This window comes from Equus asinus, chromosome 2 (genome assembly GCF_041296235.1).
Source record: "Equus asinus isolate D_3611 breed Donkey chromosome 2, EquAss-T2T_v2, whole genome shotgun sequence".
Lineage (NCBI taxonomy): Eukaryota > Metazoa > Chordata > Mammalia > Perissodactyla > Equidae > Equus > Equus asinus.
In genome coordinates, this window is record NC_091791.1 from 178,748,466 (window position 1) to 178,773,479 (window position 25,014).

The 25,014-nt window shown below is 42.0% G+C and overlaps 1 protein-coding gene across 11 annotated transcripts in view; it reads left to right on the forward strand.

Annotated features, from left to right (window-relative positions):
- Positions 1-25,014, forward strand: part of NPAS3 (neuronal PAS domain protein 3) — an 829,776-nt gene that overhangs the window by 790,646 nt on the left and 14,116 nt on the right. For all 11 annotated transcript variants that reach the window (XM_070504228.1, XM_070504226.1, XM_070504227.1 and 8 more), the window contains 2 exons: positions 10,427-10,620; positions 14,926-15,032. In XM_070504228.1, the coding sequence (XP_070360329.1) occupies positions 10,427-10,620; positions 14,926-15,032 (301 nt within the window). The remainder of the gene's footprint in view (positions 1-10,426; positions 10,621-14,925; positions 15,033-25,014) is intronic.

Consider the following 25,014-nt stretch of genomic DNA (forward strand, 5'->3'; position numbering starts at 1 on the left):
ACGCTGAGGAAGATCCCAGAGGCCAGGGCATTAGGCCCACTCACTTTCCCAATGAGGAATCAATGCAGAGCAAGGAGGTCCCTGTACTCAAACACAGAGCTACATGTGGCCTGAGTATGCCGGGAAACTGAGGAATCATGCCTTCTGGTCTGTGTTCTTTGTTTCTTGCACATAGTTGCATCTAACGTGCCCCGGTTAAGAGAACTCTCTTTGTTCTTTCATTACTTTAAGAGTCCTAGATACCTACCGTAGCCTCGTGGAAAGTGATCATTTTTAGGTTTGATCTTTAAGGAGTTTTATGTCTAAATTTGGGGAATATTTAATTTTAATTTTTTAAATTAAAAAATTTTAGATTTTAATTTTTTAAATATTGTTTATGACCCATCTGTTTGATTTAAATTATTTTAATTATCAGAAATACAATTAGTAATATTTGTTTGATTCCCCTTTAAGGAGATGGCTGCTTTAGAAAATACTTCAGCTCTTGACTTAGCAGAGTTGCCCTTCCACAAGGACCAGTCTCCCCATCTCTGTGGATAATTGTCTTTAACTCTGCATCCTCTGCAACTGAGGAAGAGACAGGTAGCTGACTCCCATATCTAAGAGCTATTCCTTTAAAGGTTTTCCTTTGTCATCAAAATGCAATCATCTATTCTCCCTTTGGGGTGGGTGGAGAGGAGAGAGTAAGGCTGCCCTAGCATTTTCTAGGGGCAGCAGAGAGCTCTCTGGAACTGCTGTCTTTGGACAGAGAAGCACTCCGGTCTCTGGTACACAGCTGTCTTTGGACATTTGTTCCCGTTGTTATTGTGTCTGCGTATAAATTCTTCTAGCAAACTCATGAGAAACAGAAGCTAAGGAGACTGACTTAGAATAAGACTAGTTGTTAAACTCAAGAAACTCAAGTAAAACTCACATCCAACAGAAGTGTTAAGCAAGGATAGGAAACAGAAAATATTTGAGTTGCATTATATGTTTTGTAATAAGAGCTCATGGGTTCTAAAGAAAATATATCAGACAGTATAGAATTTCTTTGGGGAAAAGTGGGGTGTAGGGGAGAGCCAGTCTCTATTCCTTACCCAGCATGAGACTAGTTCCACATCTTTTTTGTGTTGTTTTTAATGTTTCTGGGAAACACAATTGCAGTCTGTTACATTGAGAACTGCCTCTCTACCCTTAAGACAGTGGCACTAAGCCACAAGGGGCTTCTGGGGGCCATGAGGGCATGATACCTCCTCCTCCACATCAGGTGATAGAGGAATAAAAAAGTTGCCCTCCACAGAGGTACAGTGGTCCTCTCTCCTTCTCTAGGAGACTGTAATAAAGTAACTGAATCAAACGAAATTTGATCAGATGCGTATAGTTCAGCCTTCTTGCTTTGCCCCTTAACAATTTATCGAGGTGTTGCTACCCATGGTCCTGTTTTATTAAATGATATTTGAAGTGTTCCACTCTCTGAGAAAATGTGGTTTATGTCTTTGGCATACATTTACATAATCTCATTAAGGAGATCTCTCCAGCTTAGTTAAACTATCCCAATAAAAAATCTTATCTCTGGTAGAAGAAAGACTGTTTTCTCCAAGGGAACAGGAAACAAATATGGAGTTCAGACACATTTTGAAAAGCTAAGGCTGTAATTATAGTTATATTTTTTATGTTAACGTATTCGAAGTTTGTTAACAGAGATGGATGAGAAGTAATTGTTATGTTTGGAGGATACAGTCATGTAAGAATAGAATGCTGTAGCTAATGTATTTTAAATGTGGGTTTTAAAAATAATTTTTTATTTGTGGCCTTAGAAAATGTTTCTACATTTAAAAAAAATAAAAAACAGAGGGTGATAAATTGCCAGCCATCTCTCAGCTCCCCACTGGAGCCATCAAATTAAGGGTTAACCTCCCAGGATTCCCCTGAATTAATCAGAAGCTAAGCCAGAGGCCGGCGGGAGAAGGGGAGGGGGTGGGCAGAGTCCGACCTCCCCCAGGAGGCTGGCAGCACAACAGAGCAGACCACTGTGGCGTAGCCACTGAGAGAATGCAGACCTTCACACAATAAAGGAGCCTTGACAGGGCTCCCAGGCTGCTCCCTTAGGCGGCCCTGAGCCCAGAACACACGCCCTGGTCCCACATCAGTGCAGGGTTCCTCCTCATCAGGCGCTGATCCTCCATTTTCTAAGAGCCAAGGCAAGAGGCTGTGTTCTAAGAGGAAGGTTTTTCTCACTCTAGATCTAACCGTATGTATGTTCGTCTTTCTTTGCTCATTCAGGAGGCAGCCTGTGATGACATCTGGTTCATCTTTCTTAACATCTCCAGATGTGTTCAGCTCTCTAGATAAAGAGCAAGCTGCAGGTGAATGGACCGTGCGGCCTGCCCTTAAAGCAGGACTTAAAGTATGGCTCTGCCCACGACTGGCACCCAAAGCACTCGCAGCGCTTGGTGGAATTCAGATTCCCAGGCCCCTCCCTAGATTTAAAGAATCCAAAGTTGAGGGTAGGACCTGGGAATCCACATTATTAATAAGCTCTTCAGATGATTCTTATGCACGTTCAGATTTAAGAACCACTAACCCTAGAGGTTTTTTGTTTAAAATAAATCCCTGATATCAGCAGTAAGTGTTTTGAGCTTTCCAATTAAAGAACAAAATATGTTTTCCCTCGTGTACCAGGCCCATTTAGTTATTTTAGTTATTTGTGTAGAGGACAGAGCAAGTTGATTTCATCTGTAAGAGAGGAATGCCCGTACTCACACTTGTGCATGAGTCTTTTCCTTAGTATCTCAGTGAGAGCAGAGAAATTAGCCCCTAGCTTCCTTCCTTCCTCTGCCTTCCATAGGCGGGAATGCCCTTACCTACAGCTTCAGGTCTGTTCACTTCCTGAACCAACCTTCACTGAGTCTTTCCAGGAATCAGACCAGCATCAAATGGTTGTGCTCCAATTACATCCCTCTTTCTGCTCACCTCGTTTCCATTCAAACCACATGGAGTCCCTGAGAATTAACACTTTCTCATTGTAGTCCTTTTATCCAACAGGACTGGCTTCTGCCAGGGTTCCCCTTTCTTAATTTTGACCAGGATGCTTCCCTGGTACCCAGTCTCACCTCCTCTCTTCTCCATAACTGTCCTTAGGTTGAGCCCATCTGAGACCTTCTCTACTTCTTTCTGGTTCGCTAGCCTTAAGCGCTGAATCCTGCCCAATATTGAAGATCCTTGATCTTAGGGAAATTCTTAGGGACAAACTCCCAGAAAGCCTCCCACTGCCCACATTATTCCTGAGTTGATAGCCATCTCCATACTTCCTTGCTGATGACATTGCGGGAACCGCCTCTCCCATTGCACCCCCGTGGGCCCTGGAAAAGGTCTGCATTTTGACCCACTCCCTTCCAATTCTTCATTTCCCCCTCAATCTCACCTTCCCCCAGTCTCACCTCTGCCTTGCGAAGAAAACGTTTCCCTCTTCTGTCTTTTATGATCTCCAGTTACTACAGTCCTATTGTGAATTATGACAAAGTCTACTAGAGTCGGTTTCTAGAAATAAAATCTGAGATCCTAGAAAGGGAAGGGAAAGAGCATTCTTGTTCTCCCGCCCCTCACAGGTCTCAGAGGCACCACCTGCAGTTCTGAGCCCTCTCCTCCATAGTGCTTGCCTCTGTGGACAAGTACTTGGGCTCAGCTAAGGTTTGCTTTTTTGTTTATTTGTTTTTCAGGCCCTGTGCAAAGACCTATGTGGCAGGAGTCAGACAGACAGGGTTACAGAGACCTGTTGGGGCAGATGCTCCAACCTATGACTATGGTTTAAATCTGGGAAAAGCCACACCCTAAAAATTTGCATGAAGGAATTTACGTAAGGTTGATACTCTCATGCTGGTGTAGATTAAGTTGTTATGCTGTAGGCTAGATGTTTGCGTTCAGAAGACCTGCCTAAGCCCTTATCTTTCAGCAGGTTGTGGGCCATCTGAAAATCTCCATCACTTAAAAGTAATTAGCTGACTCTCCCACCTGAGCTAGTGACTTGATGCTCTGTATGCTAAACCAGACATGTACCGAGGAATAAAAGAAAAAAGACCAGAGTGCCAGAAGGAAGCTTAATTTTTAAGGTAAATTTGGGTTCCCTTCAAGGACAAGTGAAAAATCTCTGAAGATGCTCTAAACCCAGGGAATCCATTGTTTTTTCATGCCTGCAGCTTTTTTTGTTCTCCTATTTGCCTAGCCCTATTCTGTACTTGACTTTACATGTGGAAAATAATGCACATAATACTTAGCGCTTCCTTTTGATAAAGAAAGCGTTTCATATTACTAGTACTGAGATTTATTCCTAAAAGAATGGAGAATAGCTTCCAGATGTACTTTTCCGTCACAGACGTTCTCTCCTTGAGTATTGACAGAGGGGAGGTTTTATCAAGGTCTTTGTGATGGGCTTGTTTATAATGAGAAGATAGTAGTGGAGCACGTCTAAGTGTTTATCACCAACAGACGACTGAAAGGCGCATATGGCAGGAAGAGAAATATATGTTTGTCCAAGAAACGTGGCTTGTTAATACTCCCACACTCATCCTAAACTCTGCGGACATGTACTTACAGCATTGCGCACATCCACTCATTGTATCAGAGCAGAAAAGTAAAAGTCAAAGAATGATTTCTTCAATATGGGACTGTCAAATGCTACTTTGAATATTTTTATCAAAGATAGTGGGATTTAACTCCAAAATCCTGTGCATTCTGCTTCACTGTAGCTGGCATCTGGGCAGTGCTGTGTAAGGGGTTTAGAAAAATATGGGTTTTAGCATTTTTCTACAGCTCTTTATGATAAAACAAGAACAATGAAAAGAAGCATGAGGATTGAGGTCTTATATGAAATTGAGCTCAGGGGCAAAGGATCTTTTAGTTCAGAAATCTCTTTTGAAGAATGTCTGTAGATTAAAGACCAGACTAAGATGAACCTTCAGAACACAGAGGCAATTTTTACCTGGCATTGGCCAAAACCAGAGCACTGTTTCAACTCAGATATGACCCATAAAACCTTCTTGATTAATTCTTAAAGTAAATTCTGCATTTATTAATGTGCAGCTGTACTCGGAAACTCCTGCCCCCACCATGGAGTAGTAAGGGGTCAGGGGTAGTACCACAGCACAGTAAATGTCCACTCTATTGAGCATTAGGTCATAGAATTCTCCAGAACTTAGTGAGAGCCATAGGCATCATCACCTGATTCTTAGCCTCCATTTCACATCTGAGGAAATGTTGCTCTGGCCAAGCTAGATAACCTGCCAAAATGACCAGAACAGAGATGAAATTAGATGTTCTGTTTCCCAATTCAATGTTATTTATACTCCATAATATTCCTTTCATTTTAAAGTAACTCTGTGAGTCTTATAGTTTCATGGCCTAATATTAGTATTTAGGCTAATCTATTTGTATTCAAAATCATTTCCCAATCACCTACAGAACTTTACAAGGAAGCCATCCCGTTCTTTGAGATGTTACCTCTGGGACTGGTGACAATATGGCAAGTTTGACATTTATGTCAGAATGGAATTGTGGGTGGAGAAAAAGGGGGCTTAGAGTTTTCAGAAGTTTTCATTTTTTTAACAAAAGTAATTACTATGGAGCAAGAAAACCTCAATTTAGAGAAAAACATAAGTTACCTTAGGCTTCAGATACTCAAAGGGGAGAAAAATGCCTGTTGGTGTTCTTATTTCTCTTTTCTCCATTGGTAATTCCATTAAATTTCTTGGTTTTAACTATCACCTCCAGCAAAAAGAAAACACCTTCCAAAATTATACCTTCAACTACCATCTCTTAAGCACCCAACTCCTTTTTCCAACTATCCCCTGGACATCTTATACAGGATCTCCCCAAGCTGCTCAAAAACAAAATGTCCACAGGGAAATCTCTGTCCCTTTGTCAGCAATTCCTGCATTCCCAGTTACTGCTCAGTCTGTCATCATCATCATCATCATCATCATCCTATGAGACAGGTTCAAAATTGTGGAGCTTCTTCCCAGGTGCCACTGCCAATTTCTACTGCTGGTACCTGCCATGTTGGCCCATCTCTGTCTCTTCTGCTGATACCGCTCGAAGTGCTCCTAGAGCCCTGGACATTCCTGATAGGTTCCCTTTTATATTCCTTTGTTCTGGCCCTTTTCTCTCTCTGGAAAGCCCCTTCACATTCTATGATCATATCTTACATCAACAATGTATTCTAACGCCAATTTCACATAGCCTTCCTGACCCATTCAGTCAGAAGTATTTTCTACCTACCCTGAACCCCCAAAGATCTTATTCTAAACCTTCCTTATGGCACATACTTGTTACTTAATAAATATGTATTTGTTGAGCATATCCTGTGTATAGGGCATTCTTGTTCTCCTGCCCCTCACAGGGCCCAAAGGCACTTTATATACATTCTCACTTAATCCTCTCAGCAGACCTATAAAACCTGGAAGGGCCTGTACCCCACAGATCTGTATTTAACTGGGTTTGGGTACAGCTTGGATAAGGGGACTTTTAAAGACTCCCTGGGTGATTCAGTGTGTAGCAAGGTTGAGAACCACTGGTATAACTCCAAACCCCTTAGCCAGACGTCCTCCAGTAGCAAGTATGACCTTTGAAGCTTTAAAAAGACAAACAAATGGTGGACTCCAGCCCAGTCCTACCGGATCAGAATCTCTGGGGGATAGAGCTTGGGCATCTGGAGCTCCACAGGCGATTCTGTCGCATAACCGGGATGGAGCACCACTCTCTTCATCAGACCCTATATCGTCTCCCAGTATTGCTATACTACAGGTGATCCTATATGTCCACTCCCTGGACTACTTTGTAGCCTATAAACTCTCTGAGGAGGTTTACGTGTGATTCACCTTGGTCTGCTCCCTGGCTCTACTAAGGTCCCTTGCACATGTGTCTTAGAAACTAAAGAACCAATAAAATGCCCTTTGATGACCTTATTAAGAAAACAAGGAACACCTTTACGGAGCACTTCTCTTTGACGAGATTTTTAACCTCTAATATACTGACCTAGAAACTAAGCGAGTCATTGCCATTCTCTGAGCGTCGTACTTGCACGGCTGCGTAGTGTCAGAACTAGGATTTGAACTTCGCTCTTCTGACAATACTCTTTCCTCTGCATCTCAGGCCTTAGAAGCAACCACAAAGTGAACAGTCTACTCCCTCTATGTTTGGATACTTGCTGTCCGACGTGTTTCTAAAATTTGAACATAACCAGTCACATGGCCAAAGAAAAAAACTGTTGGTATTATGAAATGAATTTGGAAAAATATATCAATTTAAAACCAAAAATTAATGATGGGACCTAACAGATAGCTCTTTCTTCTTGTCAGCCCCACGCGCCCTCATCCACAGATGTGCATACACACGTACACACAAACACACCCTCTGCTTGTTCTTTGACATTGCTTGACAAGTGTTTAGTCACTGCATTGGTAATTGCCTTAGCTTTTTCTTCTTCTTCATCTTAGTTTGTGCTACTTCTCAAAGACTTTTCAAAAGACCTGAGCTTCTAGTTATAAGTGAGATCTTTTTAAAAGTTCATATACAGTTTACTTAAGGTAGTACATTGGCATCTGGCATAAACATCTAATGTTTCATGCTAAATGAATAGGCACATAGAATGCATACAGGCATAACAAAGGTGAAAAGACACTCAAACAAGACCTGGAAACCTGGAATCTAGGCTCCTTTTTGCCATTTCCAAGCCAGGTGACTCTGGACAGGGAATGAACTCTCCAGAGCCTCTTTTCTCACCAAAAAAAAATGAAGGAGAGAAGGACATAAGATACACCCTCCCAGATTTTCTTACAAATATGAAATTTTACAATCCTTTAAAATAATAATGTTTATTAGGCCATTGGTCAAGATTAAATTAATAAATAGTCCCTATGCTTGAGGAACATTAGCCCTGAGCTAACATCTGTGCCAATCTTCCTCTACTTTATATGTGAGTCACCACCACAGCATGAGTGACAAGTGGTATAGGTCTGTGCCCAGGATGTGAACCCGTGAACCAGGGCCACCAAAGCAGAGCATACTAAACTTAATCACTACACCACGAGGCGGGCCCCTCAGTTGATATTTTTAAAGGCGAACAGAATTATAACGAAATTTGTAGACTTCTTTACAGTTTAGAAAGTGTTCACCTCCATTATCTCTTTTGATTTTCATAATATAACAACACATTAGTCATTATTAGCCCCATTTCACAGGAAAGGAAATTAAGATGCAGAGAGGCTGAGTGACTTGTCCAAGGTAACATAATCAGAAAATAGCAAATCTTGTGGGCCCTTCTGGATCCACATTTTGACCCCCTTTTGACACTTCGATGGCTGCAGGCAAAGCTGGAGATCAGAGGCTGGGAAAATGGGACATGCAGACAGCTCCCCCCAGCAGCCTGTCTGCCTTCCCAAAATGTTTTCTAGCCCAGATGCCTTTAAATTGCTTTGGAATTGAATACCAAGTGGGGCTTTATTTAACATATCATTTCTGGGTGTGTATTTTCTGAGCATTTATAGATCTGTGTTTTTCCAAGAAGCTGAGTGTTCCTGATAAAACAAGACAGATAATGATAAATGAGCATCTATGTAAGCCTAGCTGGGAGGAGGACCAGGGACTGTTAACATCCCTCCTGTGAAGTTAATCCCATTTCTTTTAGCTATTTCTTTATTAGTTAATGAGGTCTTGCAAAAATGTGTGTCTGTGCTGGTGTTTTTAGCATCCTTGCCTCCAGGAACGTTTTCAAATACAGTTATTCATAAAGGAACTCGTCTGACCAAAGCTTAAAGCAGAGGTGCATTAAGTATGAATTTAGTCAACTTCAAACGTGGGTGGTCGAAAAGCTGCTCCTGAAATAACCTAAATAATCCTCCTCATTGGTGTTTCCAGATCCACAGCTTTGGGCGCAAATGTGCAGGGGGATGGGGAAGAGGTGCTATTTAGAACAGCCAGGACTCTGAAGGGCAGCCCCGTAAGCTTTCATCCTGCTTCCTGACTGACAGCAGTGTGGCTTGCTCTTGGAAAACTGAAAAACTTAAGGGAAATAAAAAAAAAAACAAAAAGGAAAAGGAACTGTTAGTCAAGCCCCTAGGAAGGAAAGCAGACGCTAGGTCCTCTTGTTCCTGGGAGGAGAGCAACCCGCTTCCCACTTCAGGTCCTTATGACAAAGAGGGAAAAGCAGCATCTCAAAAGATGGTTTGGCACTCAGTGATGCATTTGGGGAGGCAAACCAAATTCGGAAACTTGGTTAACTACTAAACTGAGCTCTGTGGTATGGTGAATTACAGTGACTACCTCTACCAGGGGGACCCAGTTTTAGAGGGGACCCCTCCCACTGTAGCAGGGTCCTAGGAACACAGAGTACACACACACACACACAAACGTCTCCAACCACCCTCCCGCCAGACACACACACACAACTTCCATCATCCTAAAGCATAGCCGCAGAAATCCTTCATACTTTCCACCCTTTTATGATGTCTTTCACCCAAAACGTCATTTAAGGAAGTTGACTATGGCTCTGCTTCTATGTGCAGTTTATAATAAGCAAAGGAACTTTTTCATTATTTTTTATCTTTATTATTATTACTTTTTTATTATTTTATAAAAATAATACTATTTATAATGTGTGAGGATGATCAACCAATTTTGTTTCGTTCTGGGTGACCTGCACTATCTTAGGTATAGTTGGGCTAAAAAAACCAAAAGTTACTGCCCAATATTCTCTCTCCTATTTCTGCTCAAGCAGCCAAAAGGAGCCACCAAAATGGTGCAAGTCTTCTTGATCCTACTTGAGTATCAGCTCAAGGAACAATGACAGGCCAAAATCCTCTGTCCTTCAACCCCACAGGGCACTGCAAGAAATCATGGTGTTGGTGAGAACTCAGTGCTGCCTCACATGGAACATCTATGCGTGAAAGGACCCATTCATGTCATTGCCACCGAGTCTTTTATTCAGTAGAATCTTTAGCCTTTTTTGCATTGTCAACCCCTAAATGAAGGGAGGCTCTCAACCACACTTCTGAAAGGAGATGGCCATGTAATCCTTCTCAGTACAACTTTGGAGAGAGACAGACGTCGTCCATTAACAAGGGCTGATGATGCAAACGTTTCCTTTTGCAGCTCAGTGCTCAACTTTCTGGTCATTTTATCTGGTTATGAACTTCCTCTAAATGTAAAAAACAAAGTCCTAAAAAATAGCAATAGCATTGTAATAATGCTGCCTTGAGAAATGCTCAGAGTATAATATTATCTCTCTTTTGTCCCTTGTCTTGAGGACATTAAGGGCACTTTGACAGCCATTGAGATTACAGAAGGTACAAGCTAATGTTGGTTGTGCCAGATGTAATTTTGCATTTCTCAAAAGAAATACTGTTACATTCAGATATAAATTTGACTGTATCCTGTACTTAATGTTCTATTACAGGTGATTCACATAACAGGCCGGCTACGACTGAGGGTGTCGCTGTCCCACGGGAGGACCGTCCCCAGCCAAATCATGGGTCTCGTGGTTGTGGCTCACGCCTTGCCTCCCCCTACGATCAATGAAGTCAGAATTGACTGCCATATGTTCGTCACTCGAGTAAATATGGACCTCAATATCATTTACTGTGAAAATAGGTACTTTGCTTTTGTCTTCATTTGCCCTGTTGTCTGTTGCACGTTGCTGAGGGTTGGCATTCTCAGCAGTCTGAGGGATTTTACTCTCCCAATGAGGCTCATTATAAATCCTGATCTTATTTTCAATGGCTGCTTGGACTGACACCAAACATGCTTTTTTATTTAAAATTTACATTGCTGCCCTGACTTCCATTAGGGACAACAATGGAATAAATTGGGATACCCAGGCTTCCATATGCTATAATTAAGGCCTATTTTGTCTGAGAACCCAAGAAGAAAGCAGGGCTGAGATGTTATTGGCAAAATGGTACAGCAAAAGGTATCTCCTGAGGCCTCAGCCATACCCACTTCCTGACTATTGCAGGGGCCAGCCTCATGACGGTCAGTGCTCATCCGGGTATGAAGCGTGTTGTCTTAGCTCAGGCTGCTATAAGAAATTACCACAGACTGGGTGGCTTAAGCAACAGACATTTATTTCTCACGGTTCTGGAGGCTGGAAAGTTCAGCGTCAAGGTGGAGGCTGATCAGGTTCCTGGTGAGAGCCTTCTTCCTGGCTTGCAGATGGCTCCCTTCTCACTGTGTTCTCACGTGACAGAGAGAGCTCTGGTCTCTTCCTCTTCTTATAAGGACACTAATCCTATCATGGGAATTCCATCCTCATGACCTCATCTGAACCTAATTTCCTCCCAAAGGCCCCACCTCCTCCTACCATCACACTGGGGGTAAGGACTTCAGTATAGAAATTTGGGGGGTACACAAACATTCAGTCCACAAAACATGTAGAGAACAAATGAGAATTTGAGGCCCCCAGAGGAAAAAGGGGAAAAAAGAACTTTGCAAAACTATTAAGTGAAACTTTTCGATCCTGAGGACTTCACTTTTATAAATTAAAAAAAGATGACTCATCACCTGAATGACTTGGCAGTCCTTCCTCAACGCTGAGCTTTGATAAAAGGACTTTTTAGCCTCTGGTTTAAAAGTTCACTTTTTCCATTAAGCACAAAACAAGGGACAAGGAAATGGGACAGTGCCCCTTCAGACCTTTCACCTAGAAGTCACCAGCCCATCATCGACTGATTTGAAGAAGAGAAAGTGGCTGAGTGCCAGGAGAGGGGTAGGGAGGAGCTGTACATGCCTCAGCTGTGGGAAGGAAGCTTGGGCGATACTGTCCACCCCCTAGTGCCACAGGAAGAATTGCTGAGTCGATTTTGAGAGGATGCTTTTGTGGCACGGATATAGTCAGGCATGGAGGCAGTATATGTTCACTGAGCCCTGTGAGTGCCTTCCGAGGGGAAATGAAAGAGCAGAATGGTCTAGTGGCTTAGGTAATTGACCTCTCCAGGGCCTAGCCAAGGGGAAGACGGATGGCATCTGCCTTCAGTCCATTGGGAAGCGCTACAGGTGTTGAGACCAAGTTAGAAATGCCTACCATTTCCCATCAGGATTTGATTCAGAGGAAAGAATTCACCAGTGGGAAAAGATTCCCACCTGAGCTATTAGTGTTCAGTGGGGTAGAAGACGTCATGAAACTGTCGCTGTTATTTATTAAGAACTCTAAATCTATTTTTCAAGTTTTATTGGCACTTATTAAAATTTTTATCATTGTGACTATATAGTTGGCTATATCTAAGGTATTCTGGAATGGACAAAGAATATCAGGAAAGACAGCCAAAATGACTAGCTAGAGTTGGCAAGTAGTAATAAAGATAGCTAATGTTTATCGAATGCTTACTGCACACTCGGCAATGTGTGAAGCTCGTTACATACACCATCTCATTTAAGCCTGAGGTCAGTTCTGTGAGGGTGGTGTTGCCACTGTCTCCATCATCCTCAGGCAATTTCAGCTTAGAGAAAAAGGTTAAGGGCCTTGCCCAAGGCCACAATCTGAACCCACATCTGCCACATTCAAAAGCCATGCTCTTAGCTACATCCTGGGGGTTCTCCCTGCATTCCTTGTCTCTTATTTTTCTTCAGAAGTCAGGCTAATTGGCAGGAGTTGGCCACAATAACCATGGAGGGGGACCTTTCATACACTTGCACCCATGAAAGAACACAATTACAGTCTTCAAAGCTGTTTATTCTCTGATTAAAAATGTAGAATGCTGGAGGTGGAGCTTCAAGGAGGGAGGCAGACAGAAGGTCAAAGATGGACTCCATGCTTCTTTGAAAACATACGTCAGGCTCCGTCGATGTCGATTTACCACCACCACTCCCTCCAAAAACCAGAGCCTCATCTTATTGACCTAACTGCCAGTAACTGTCCGAGCCCAAAACTATCACTTAATTTTCATTCCTGTGACCACAGATGGATGAATTCTGTCAACACGCCCCCTGAACCTGCATGCCTTGCGGTGCCACTGTAGTAATTGAGATCATTTTCTGTGACCTTCTTTAAGCTTTTTTTCTTTCCATTTAAAAACAAAAAGTTTTCCGCAACCCCTTATTAGCTAATACAATACAGCACCATTTGCCAGCTGAAGCTGATAGTCATTATTAAGACAGGCCCCTGTTAAAGGTAACTGCATATTTGATCTGAGGGGAAAGCATACCGTGGGCACATTCATTTCATTTCATTCATTAATCCCTTCACCAACCTCTTAGGTTGTTTCACAGATGAGAAACTGAGGCTCAGAGTACGAGATGCCCTCAGGATGCTGATCCTGATTTAGGGCATCAAACTGGTCTGGAGCTTCCTTCACATGTATCAAGAGTCTTTTTTGACCATTGAGCTGGTCACCTTCACCACGGTAACAGGCTCTGGTGCATAGAAGTGCTTCGATTGTTTTGAGGGATTTTATTCAAATACAGAATAAACTAAAGAATCGTCTTTTCTAAAGACCGAAGTGGCTTTTTCCCAGGGTTTATTGTTTAACTAGGGGATTGCTAACTAGAAACTAATGCTGCTCCTTGACTCTGCAGACCGTTCCCCTCCTCCAAGGTGCCCAGGACGGCCTCGGGCAAAGCCGGCATCTCCAGCTTTCTGAGGCGCTGGCAAATTTCAGAGACGCCAATGAGGCCCTTTTCATCTGTTTCCTCATTTGCAGAAAGGGGGTGTAAACTGCTTGGAAAGCAGCTAATGGTTTTAGGAAAACACCAACTAATCTGTTTTGCACTAGAAAAGCATGGAATCCTGAGAAAACATTCCTTTTTATTGCTTCATTTAGTTTCACCTTACCAAGAATTCTACTTTGGTCAAAAATATTATTTAAATGGCTAGACGTTGAGAAATGCACTCACGGGGTAGTATATTTTAATTCCATTCAGTATCATTCTGGTTTTGTTTTGTTTCTTATTTTCCAGGCTTGGGGGTCAGAGTTAACTTCCAACAGTGATCTCAGGGGTTTCTGAAACGTGTCATTTCTAAAGATTTACTTTATATTTGAATATATCGTAAGTCATAAACCATAAAAAGCACAGGGACAGTAAAGAGAATAAATTAAACAAAAAAAAATTCTCTTTTGGACTGACCAAAACGAATCTGTACTTGGACAGGGAGGAGGGTAGTAAGCATTTTGACGTGTCTGTGTAAACCAGGCAGATGCCCCCACCACGTTTTCCAATTTTCGTTCTATTTTCCTGTGCTCCTGCCTGAGGACATTGACGTCTGGACAATCAATGACAGAGGCTTACACACACGTACTGTCGAGCACAAGCCTGGAAGAGCTGCTGAAATGGTTTAAAAGTTTCTGTGTGGAATCCACCACAGAGTACCAGTTAAAAGGGCCAGGAGTGAAAGCTGAGCTCCCAAATGACTAAGACTAAAAAAGAGAATACCCCCAGGCATCTGTATGTCTCAGCATTTAAATTATATCCCTTGAAATGCCAATTTGGACTTTGTGCCAAGACGCAGCTGAAGCCCTTTTTTCATGGAAATACCCAATAGAAGACCGATCTGTTTAAATGAAAGGTGTCTCTAATCATTTGGTATAAACATAACATGTTTTTATTTTATTATGTAACCTTGAATTATCTTGGCCTCTAATGAGGATCTTGCATTGTTACTGACTCTCAATAATTTCATGGAATTATGTTGTCTAAATGTGTATTCCAATGCCAAAAAAAAGAAAAGAAAGACCTATCTAATTATCTAAACACAATTGTTTGATCCAGTACATTTCCTACTTTTGAAAAAGTCTGTTAAACGTTAAAGAAATAATCTTATCTATAAAGGCTTCTCCCTCGAAGTGCCACTTCCTCACCGGTACCCTGGTATAACGAAAATCATCAGTAGATTTGTTTCTAAGTCACTGGACGGTTTCTGTGTTTCCCCTTTCTGACTTCCGGCCTGGGTTCTTCCCTCTGCAGGATTAGTGATTATATGGATCTGACCCCTGTAGACATTGTAGGGAAGAGATGCTACCACTTCATCCATGCCGAAGACGTCGAGGGCATCAGGCACAGTCACCTGGACTGTAAGTACCTCCTGTGTAGGGGAGCAACCTGGCTGGTGTCGTCTCTCTCTGATGCTTGGTTTCAGTGTCAGTTCTTCCCTTCTTGTCTCCTGGGTACATTTGAGGTGACTGTCAGTGTGCAGTGAGAAAAACTGAGACATAAATCACTTCAACCTGTTTTGGCGTTAGATTGAAAGTTGGACCTCGGGCCCAGAGAAATTGCTGGATCTTTAGGTGCTCACCCGGGATTTCGTGGTCTCTTGTGCTCTCTCTCCCATGAAGTGATGGGGGAGTCTTTGTCTTAAGTGCTTTCTTGACCCTTTCATTTTCTAGAGAGCAACTTCCTCTCTGAAATTTGCGGTCTCGGTTTCAAAATATACCTGGGAGAAGACAAGTTCAAATAGGCCAGAGCCTATAAAAATTCCTACTTGACTAGCCACAAAACTGGGGCGAGGGAGATGCCCGGGCACAGGGCAGAGCACATCACGTGGACAGAGCAGTTCTCAAAGGCAGTATCTTTTCTCTGTATTTCTGCAAAGAGGGTTATTCAGAGGAGCAGGTACCTCCATCTCCTGACTCCTGGGAGGAAAGGAACTCATCTCCGCTCTTTGAGTCTGGGTCCCAACTCCTGACTTACAGGCTCACATCTAAGGCACTGTTTGGGCGTTTAAGCAGAGCGGGACCAGCAATGCTCAGAGTCCCAGCAGCATCTCACACACCAGCATCCTCATACTGTCCTCCCTCATCCAACTCAGCTGGGCTGTTTACACTGTGCATTGAAGGGCTCTGACAATCCCATAAGGCAGGAGGCAGTGATCCGGTGGACCTCTTAGAAAGGTGCTGCCCTTTTCTAGCCAGAGGTAGGTCTTTTATATGACCTCATGGACTCTTCCTAAAAGATGAGGGCTCTACCAGCTATATTCCAGAAGATTCTAAGCAAGTTCTGAACTCTGGTTTTAAACACATGCCAAGTGCCACAGATGAGATGGTACAGCTTGCAGCTGAAGTTTTATGTTGTAAAACCAGCCAGGTGGCCTTTGTAGTTACTTCCTCTCTCCTTTCTCGCCATGGCTGAGGAAAGCTGTTCTAGATCCTTTCTGCCCTGTGCTGTCATTTGTTCATTTCAAACTCAGGTCTGCAAAGACTTGATGGAGAGACAGCCAGCTGGCCAGAGTCTCAGAGTGTGAGCATCTTGCACTGTGTTTTTAACCCTGCATTAGTAACACTGACGTGGGACCGAGTTCAGTATCAAAGTCTGTATATACCATGTCTCTGGGAAAAGCCTGCCTGCAAGGCTGCTCTCCAGCAGATTCTGCTCCCCACACAGACTACATACATGCCTTGGTATCGCACACCAGGGATTTAAGAAACACACTTGTTGCTAAGAATGAATGGGTGTTGTGTATCGCAGAAGCAGATGGCTCTTCAATTAACTAGGGAAAAAAAATGATGCCATTTCTTGAAAAGAAACATCAGGTTCTTTGTAGCTGGGAATTTTGAGAAAATGGAGAAAGATCAGAATCTTTGGAGGAAGCTATGGATATATTTTTTGGACCAATATATGCCAGAGATCCAGACTTTAAAAATGAATATCTTATTTGTAGTATGCTGTCATAGACCACGTGTGTGTTTTGATTTTGGAATCTTAAATGAGGTCTAAATTCAGAAACCTGATGCTGACGAAAGAGAACGTTGTCATCCTCAGTTATTATTTGGAAAATGTCACGCTCTTTCTGGGATTTGATTTACACCTTGAAGAAATACAATTCGTCAGGAACAGTGAGCTAGGGAAGTTCGTTTCTTCCCATGAAGCAAAGGTCTCCAGCAAATATGTCTGATGCCATTCTCTGCCATCTACTTTTATCTCATTTTTAGTAATGGGAATAATTTGAGAGTCCTAAAAATAAACAACTCTGCCATTCACTATTGTGCTAATCTCCTAATTTTTGTTGTTTCTTGCCAACTGATAAACAGAGAAAGTATGCTTTCAAATTCTGTGATTTCTTTCATTACGTGATATTGACAGGCTGGTGATTGCTTTATGATTTAACCTACTAATAAAGATTGAGTTCATACTTTCAACTCGTACACATGACTTCTAATTTTAAGTTCATTTAATAACCTTAAACACATGAAAAACAAATAGAATGAGCTGATAACTCTGCACAGTAAAATACACTTCACATATTTAGCTCTCATGCTGTGGAATAACTCCACAATGTCAAGTAGCACACAATTAGTAAAACTGTAGGGGGAGGAAAAGGAGTGTTTTGATCCTGAAGAATTTTGATCCTAATCAGATTGAAATTTCAACATTCTTGTAGTGCTTAATATCTTCAATCACACACACAAAAATCAAACTGATGCCAATGTCAGGTTTTGCATTCTGTGACTGAAATAAAATGCTAAAATATACAAATGCATCTCGCTTTGTACAATAAACATTAGCATCATTATAAAGTAAGATTGAGTCTAAAATTGTGTGATGGAATGTCTGATGTTTACCTAATTCTCAAACCAAAGCCAGCCCAGTAACAAAATGACAGAGCATGTAATAAGTCTTGGTTGTGTAAACACTGGAAGAAAAGGCAGAAAGCCAGCACAGCATCTTGCTTGTCCAAAGCCCTAGGCTATTACTGAAGGATGCCTCAACTGTGTCTTCTTGGCAGGAGAAGGTCATGGTGACATAGAATCAGCTCAAGAATAAGACAGAATTCTAAAACCAAGGGATGGTTAAAAAATAAACCACATTAACTATTTAGCTTTTCTTCCTAGAGCTATTGACACAATTCCTTGTTCTGTCCATGAAAGACAGGTTTTAGTCATCTGATCATATTTCTATTTTGATTATCTGTCTTATGTGCTGGTTTATGGATAAGATTTAAAAAAAAAAGATTCAATAGTCTTTGATAACTCAAAATGCTATCTTTATCACATATCTTTTTCCTAGTGTAGGCCTCTGTAAATCCATAGATGAACTCGTCTCTAGAATGAGAAAAGTGAAAGGGAATCTGGGCAGCACCAGGATTTGACAACATGAAGACATTGAACCAACAGCTTTGGAGCATTGACTCTCCCACCAGGTTAATACAAGACACCTGATGGTTCACTGGGTTTCAACAAAAAGAATCACATTATCTATACAAACATGGCGGGTTAGTGAAATTATCCTGGGATTCTAAAACCAAGGGAATTTCACACAGTGACCAAAGACCTTGTGATTTTTTTTTCTTTAAGCCAACTCACTGGAGTCATTGAACCAATTTCACTGATTCTTCAGGCCAAATTGACCAAATCAACATTTCAAGGTTTGAATTCTAAATCACTCATATTAGCAATCATTTGAGCATCTTTGCCCACCACCCTCCGGTTTTCCATTGCTCAGGAGGTCCTGACCTCCAGCTGAGCAGTCATGTCTCCCTAGAGTTGCACACTCCAGTTACCTGGAGCATCTGTGTCACTCTTGAATTATGAGAGCGGTTTCGGCACAACCAATTACTACTCTCCCTCTGCCTGTGGCCTGAAAAGTCTAAGGGCAAACCACGATTGCTAAACCAAACAGAGAAACATGCTTTGTATTTCTCCTTCATCCCTTTTAATCCAGCCTTTTGTCTATAAAAGACACTGAATTTGGGGCCAGCGCCATGGCTGAGTGGTTGAGTTCATGCTCTCCACTGCGGCAGCCCGGGGTTTTGGCGGTTCAGATCCTGGGCGCGAACATGGTGCCGCTTGTTAGGCCACGTTGAGGCAGCATCCCATGTGCCACAACTAGAAGGACCTGCAACTAGGATATACAACTATGTACCGGGGGAATTTGGGCAGATAAAGCAGAAAAAGAAAAAAAAAATAGACTGAATTTGTCTAGAGATACCCAAGGGTTCTTCCCAGGTCAAATCAGCAACAAGTCTCTAAAACCTGGCAAGAGTGGCCTGAGGGAAACCTTCCCTTCCCTTTATAATGTTGTGCTCCACCAGCAAGCTCAAGGCTCTGCATCTGTGGGTCTTCAGAGAAAGGGAGCCAGAAAGTGTAGAAGTGGTGTCAGTTTTCCCTTCCTAGAACCACACCCAGCATGAGGAAACTCTGGAAGAGTTACTTCAGAAAGAGAGAAGGACTTCCAGCCTGTCTATGAGATCACGTAGAGTTAAAAAGTGTGGCCTGCCCAATATATTTGGGAGGAGTTAAAAAAAAAAAATACAGTAGCCTAAGTGTTTATTTCTTAATTACAAAATTCTATACTTCCTAACAAAACTAATCCACAGCTACCTGGCATAATGCATTGCATGCTGTTTTGCATCAATAACCCCCACACTTCCTCCAGAAGGCATCTCATCGCCAAATGCAAGCTGACTGCTTAATGCAGGACTAATTAGTATATCCCCTTCCAGTCTGCAGGCCCTCCATTGTAATTCCTTCCCAGCTCATTTTTTTCCACAACCGAGCATCAATCAAAGTAAGTGCCCTGCCTGCCTAGGAAACACAAGATGTCCTCCATGCATTTGTCATCTGCCACACAAACAAAGGGGGAATTTAATTGTTGATTTGGGTATGCAGCCATTGCACACAGTCAAGGAAGCCACGAGAGAAGGAAGAAGGGAAGGTATCAAGTATTATGGGAGGGCCAAATGAGGGGGTGGGGTGGGGCCCTTCTATTTTCTGATCTGGGCCTTTTTCAGGGCTGAGTCCTCAGGGATTCAGCTGCAGCCCGATCACTGGGTGGACTTTTTCCCAAAGCAAATGAGTTTTTGCTCTTCTTCCGTGTGAATATGAAAATTCTCGTGAGAGGAAATGCGTGTAATGGCTGCCACGTCTGACTTTTTTCAGAAGCCAAGTCAGCCTCCATCGTGTGCCTGTCCATTAACTAAAAAGACTGTTACGTGAAGACAAAATAGCGCCAGGACTCTATACAGGAGTGAATTAGGATTATTATTTTACGTCTTTTTTTTTTTTTTTTGGCAAGTGCTGATTCTGGCTTTTCAAATCCAAGGGCAGGCGAACACAGAGAACAGAGACCAGCAAGGGCCTAAGGTCCAGGGGAGTGTCTCTGCCACACTGCTCCACTGCTTTATAGAAATGCAGGGTTTCAGGCCGACGCCCAGACTCACGGAATCCGAATCTGCAGTGAACAAGCTCCCTAGCTGACTGGCCTTCATGTGAAAGTTGGAGAAGTACTGACTGCTAGTAGTTAGACAGCGTTACTTTATATGGAGTAAAAGCAATCACAAATCGACTGACCATCTTAAGGACTTCATTTTCCTCTCCAATTGGATGAATTTTATGAATAGGAGTAAAATATGAGTAGGGATTTGGCTCTGAGGGTATCTCAGTCATTGTTCAAATGAACGAGTATGTGATTACTTGATAGATTCTTTCTTTACAAAGATGTAAAGTCTTGAATATCAGTGGAGAGGGTTCATAGAGTATAAATAGTAGTAATAGTCAACTTGTAAGCAAAAAGAGGTCTTTATTCTTTTTCCCAGCTTAATATTTTTTCTATTCACTTGATTGCACGTGTGAATATTTTCCCTGTTCAAGTTCATCTAACATTTATGAGTACTTAGCATATTCAAAGCTTTGTGGTATTGCTATCAGGTTTCAAAAATAACTAAGATACGGTCTCTACCTTCAAGGAGCTTACATACTGGTTGAGAAGACAGCATGAAAACAGCCAGTTTTGAAAAAGCGGCATAAAATGAGGACTATTAAGATGTATAAACAAAACACAGAAACCCCAGAGGTGGGGGCAGCCAAGGGAGGGTGGAGAAGTCCCAAGACACAGTTTCCCTGGACCTTGAAAGAAGATGGCAAGAAGCCAGGCTGGCAGGAGATGTGGGCGGTGTAAAGGGCTTCCAGGCTCAGAGGAGCACACGAAAGCACGCGGAAGACAGAAACACGTGATCTTTCTCTCTGCCCAGAGAGGAAGCCAGAACTGCGATTTGACCAACAGATCCTTATGATTCCAACATGGCTTCTCGGGCTTCTCCTTATTACTATTTCAATTAATAGCTGCTTTTATTCTCATAAAAAGAAACGCCTGATGTTTGAGAGAAAATAACCCATTGCTCTTATAAAGCATGATCAGGAAAAAAACAAAACTTCTAAAGAAATCATCCATTTTAAACTAAATCAATTAATCTTAATAAAAACCAATTCCATTACTTCTTATAATAGCATCTTTTTCTTCATCTTCTATAAACTATACTTTAAAATACTTTTATTAAAACATTGATTAAATGACACCCTGTGTATCTCTAAGAACCTCAGACTTTTTTTACACAAAAGAGCAGCATAGGATTTAATTGGCACATATGTTTAGTATAAAATGGTTTTCCCATAAATATAGGGTTAACTAAGGATCAGGTTACTTGAACCTCTTTATGAACTCCCACATCCTCTCTGGCTTCCTAGAATTTTCCTCAGGGCATATCAGCTCAAATGCATCTGGTGTGTCCATCTAGCTGATGTTTCTGGTTCATCAGAAAACCCAAGTAAAAATGATGTAAACTTTCTCTGAAATTGTCTTAACTTTCTCTTCATGCTCAAAAGACAGCTATTTCCCTGTCAGTCATCAGTTCCTCACAGGACAACGTCCAAAATCAGGAAAGGGTCAGTCGCCATTTTGTGTTCATTTTTGAAAGAAAAGAGAACATTCCCAGAGGCCCTGCAGTAGAGAGAAGCCCCCTTATGTCTCATTGTCCAGCATTGCATGAAATACCCAAGCCTACGCCACACGCTGGCAAGGATGGAATGACCGTGACTGGTTTAAATGATCCAAGTGTATCCCCTTGGGACTTGGGAGGAGCCCATCAAACATGAAACCCCGAGGGAGAGTTCTGGCATCCAGAAGGAAGTGGCGGAAGAGCCGTTCAGCGGAGAGGCCACCACACTGCTATGTGGGAGAATCTGTAATGGCCTCACAATAAAGTACTTGGATTTCTGAAACTCTGCAGAACAGGTAAACAAATGGAATCTGTCTGGACTCCTTTAAATAATCCTGATTTTCTGGAACACTAGCTTTGATATGCCTATGCCTTACCACCTATATATTTCTTGTTAAAGCTGTCTGGTGGACTTAATTAAATGACAGCATCCAGAAACACAGTGTCCACCAGAGACATACGATAAATTCGAGTGTAAGATCCACCTCATCCCTTTTGCCTTTGCTTTTTTTAGGTTACCCTACGTCTCAGCCTAACCTCCCCGCTACTCCACTCTTCTTCATTTGTAAAGGGAGGAGGAGAATTCCCCCTGACCGGGTCAGACCCTGTGCTTTCACAGACCTACACACCACTTTCCATAAGAGTTATCCCTGTGATCAATTTATTAGTAAAAATGACTGATAAGCATCTGTCTCCCATTCGAAGGCAAACAGAGGTAAATCCTTATTTTCAGAATGAGGAAAGCTTTTTGACAATCTCCCACAGTAGACAGACTTCCCCTTGCGTCTCGTCATCCAGTGTTCCATCATATCCCAAACCAAAGCCAGTCACCAGCAAAGGAAATGGAATCGCCGTGACTAACTGAGACAGCTACAGGAGGGCGGGCCCATGACTGGTTTCGCTCACTTTGATCTCCCCCAGTGCCTGGCATAGAGTAGTCACTAAAAAAAATATTTCTTGGGGCTGGCCTGGTGACTCAGGGGTTTAGTTCACACGTTCCGCTTCTCGGTGGCCTGGGGTTCGCCAGTTCAGATCCCAGGTGCAGACATGCTGTGGTAGGCATCCTACATATAGAGTAGAGGAAGCCGGGCATGGATGTTAGCTCAGGGCCAGTCTTCCTCAGCAAAAAGAGGAGGATTGGCAGTAATTAGCTAAGGGCTAATCTTCCTAAAAAAAAAAAAAATTTCTTGAATGAGTGAATAAATCCACCATTTTCCTCATTTCCTAGCCATAAATCTTTCTCAATTCCATGCTGAAGAATTCACTGCTTCTATATAGCTAAACCTCACATAAAAAAAGAAGGCATGGGGGCTAAGAAATCCTCTGTCCTTAACTATTTTAGGTCAAGAAGGGCAGGAATGAGTGGCACTGAAACTCCCTGGTTGGAGTGAAAACAGCTTGAAAAAAAATCTGAGATCTCAATGTCACTCACGCCAACAATTCCTTTGATTCTTCCTGTCTTAGAAGACAATACCATCAGTGTTTAAAAGCATTGGTCTCCAATTCACTACATTATCACAAAGAAAAGGGAAATTTATTTTTTAAACTTAACAAATTGACATGTTCTAAATCAATGAAAAGTTTTCTGTACGATTCAATATTAACAGTTAATAAAAATCTATCAATTGGCAGTGATATAGGAAAAAACCTCTTCTGAGGTTATAAATCACACAGATAGCAATTCAAGCAGGGCTTGTCATTAGCGCATTGGGGGAAAATCCATAGATGATGCATACGCATTCACAGAACATCCACAGGTCTTCTGTCTTTAGGCTCGTAACTCACATTAAGCATCAAATATCATTAAACTTTACCAAATATTGCTTGGCACATAGATTTACAAAAAAACTAAAAACCAATTTGTGGATGCCTGCTATTTAAGACATCTAGCTCGCTAATTGCAAAATCTATAGGAAAGTCTGCACAGCATCAAAGCCTGGGTTGAGCCTATGAGCAGTTCTAAATGAAAAACTGTCTCTGTTGCGGGTAAATAAAGCACTGAACGCAGAGTTTCTGGCTCTAATGCTATTTCTCCTGTGGCTTTTGAAAATGACCTTTCTGTAAGCGTCAAGGACGATAACTTTTTAGATAAAGAAACTTGTTCCTGTTTTAAGTCTATGTCAGGTTCATTCCCCTATAGCCCACAGTTTTCAAAAGCAGAGGAAAAAGTAATCCAGAATTTAAAAAAAAAAAAAAGTCCTGTTTCCAGAATGAAGTTCCCTGTCAGCCTGCCTTGGGCCTTAGGTGGAGAAGCAGAGATTAAAGAGTCAGTATTCTTTTTCATGTTTCATCTGCCAGTTTGGTGAATGTAGAAAGAGAACCGGTGGGTACAGCGAAGCCCCCAACGGTGGTATTAAGGAGAAACTATGATTCTAGCACGCCCTCCTTACTTACACGCACACTCCATATTAGTGAATTCAAAAATAATTTTTGAGTTTCTGGTGGAAGCTGCCAGCTCTCCGTTCTCTGCGGCCACTAGTACCTCAAGGAGGGGGTGAATGGCGCAGCAGATGCGTCCTCCTATCGCCATGACGATAATGAAGGTCTTTGTCCAGCTGTGTGAATGTGAAGTGTGAAATCTCCGATGACCTCACCATTTCCTATTTATTCTATACTTACCTGAATACACCAAGTACTGCCGCTTTTTAATGCATATGCAAACCGCTAAAATGTCCTTTTGTGAGCCACTTTGCTAAAAGACCGCTTTTGATATGTGTTCTTCAAACTGAATTAGACTGCTTCCTTCTTTTTAAGACACAAGTAACTCACTATTTAGAATCTTTGGCTTTGATTTTGTAGAACAGCCCAACAGGAAGAGACCATGTTCTCTTTTTTTCTCCATATTTCTGAAGGCAAACTTGTACTGATTTGTTTTGATTTACTAACAGAATTATGTTCCTGCCACAGACACAGCCTTCCTTTATGTCCTTTCAGTCATCAGTCTATTTCTGTGGACAAAGTTTTCCCAAGGAAACTGAAATCCCTCTGTTGGCCACTGTGTGCAGAGCGTGGATGTGCGCTTCAGCCAAAGAGGTCATCGGATTTGGGGACAGTAGTTGTTCTTTCTAAGCAGCACATTTCTTGTATGCCTACCACTCAAACCAAGAGACTAAGTGACATTTTAAAAAGATAGTCAATCAAACTGAGCATCCAGTCTTTTGGGGGTAAAAATGTGTATTTGATGTAAAAGCTCACGTGTTCGAAACTGTAAGCTCTCTGCAATTTTCTTTCGATTGAACTGTATTTGCCACTCCCTTCCCACTTAGCGGGGGTGGTGTTTTGATGCTAATAGCCAAAAGTTGTCAAATGAGCTGAGCTGGGACAGTTCAACCAGGAGGATTTAAATC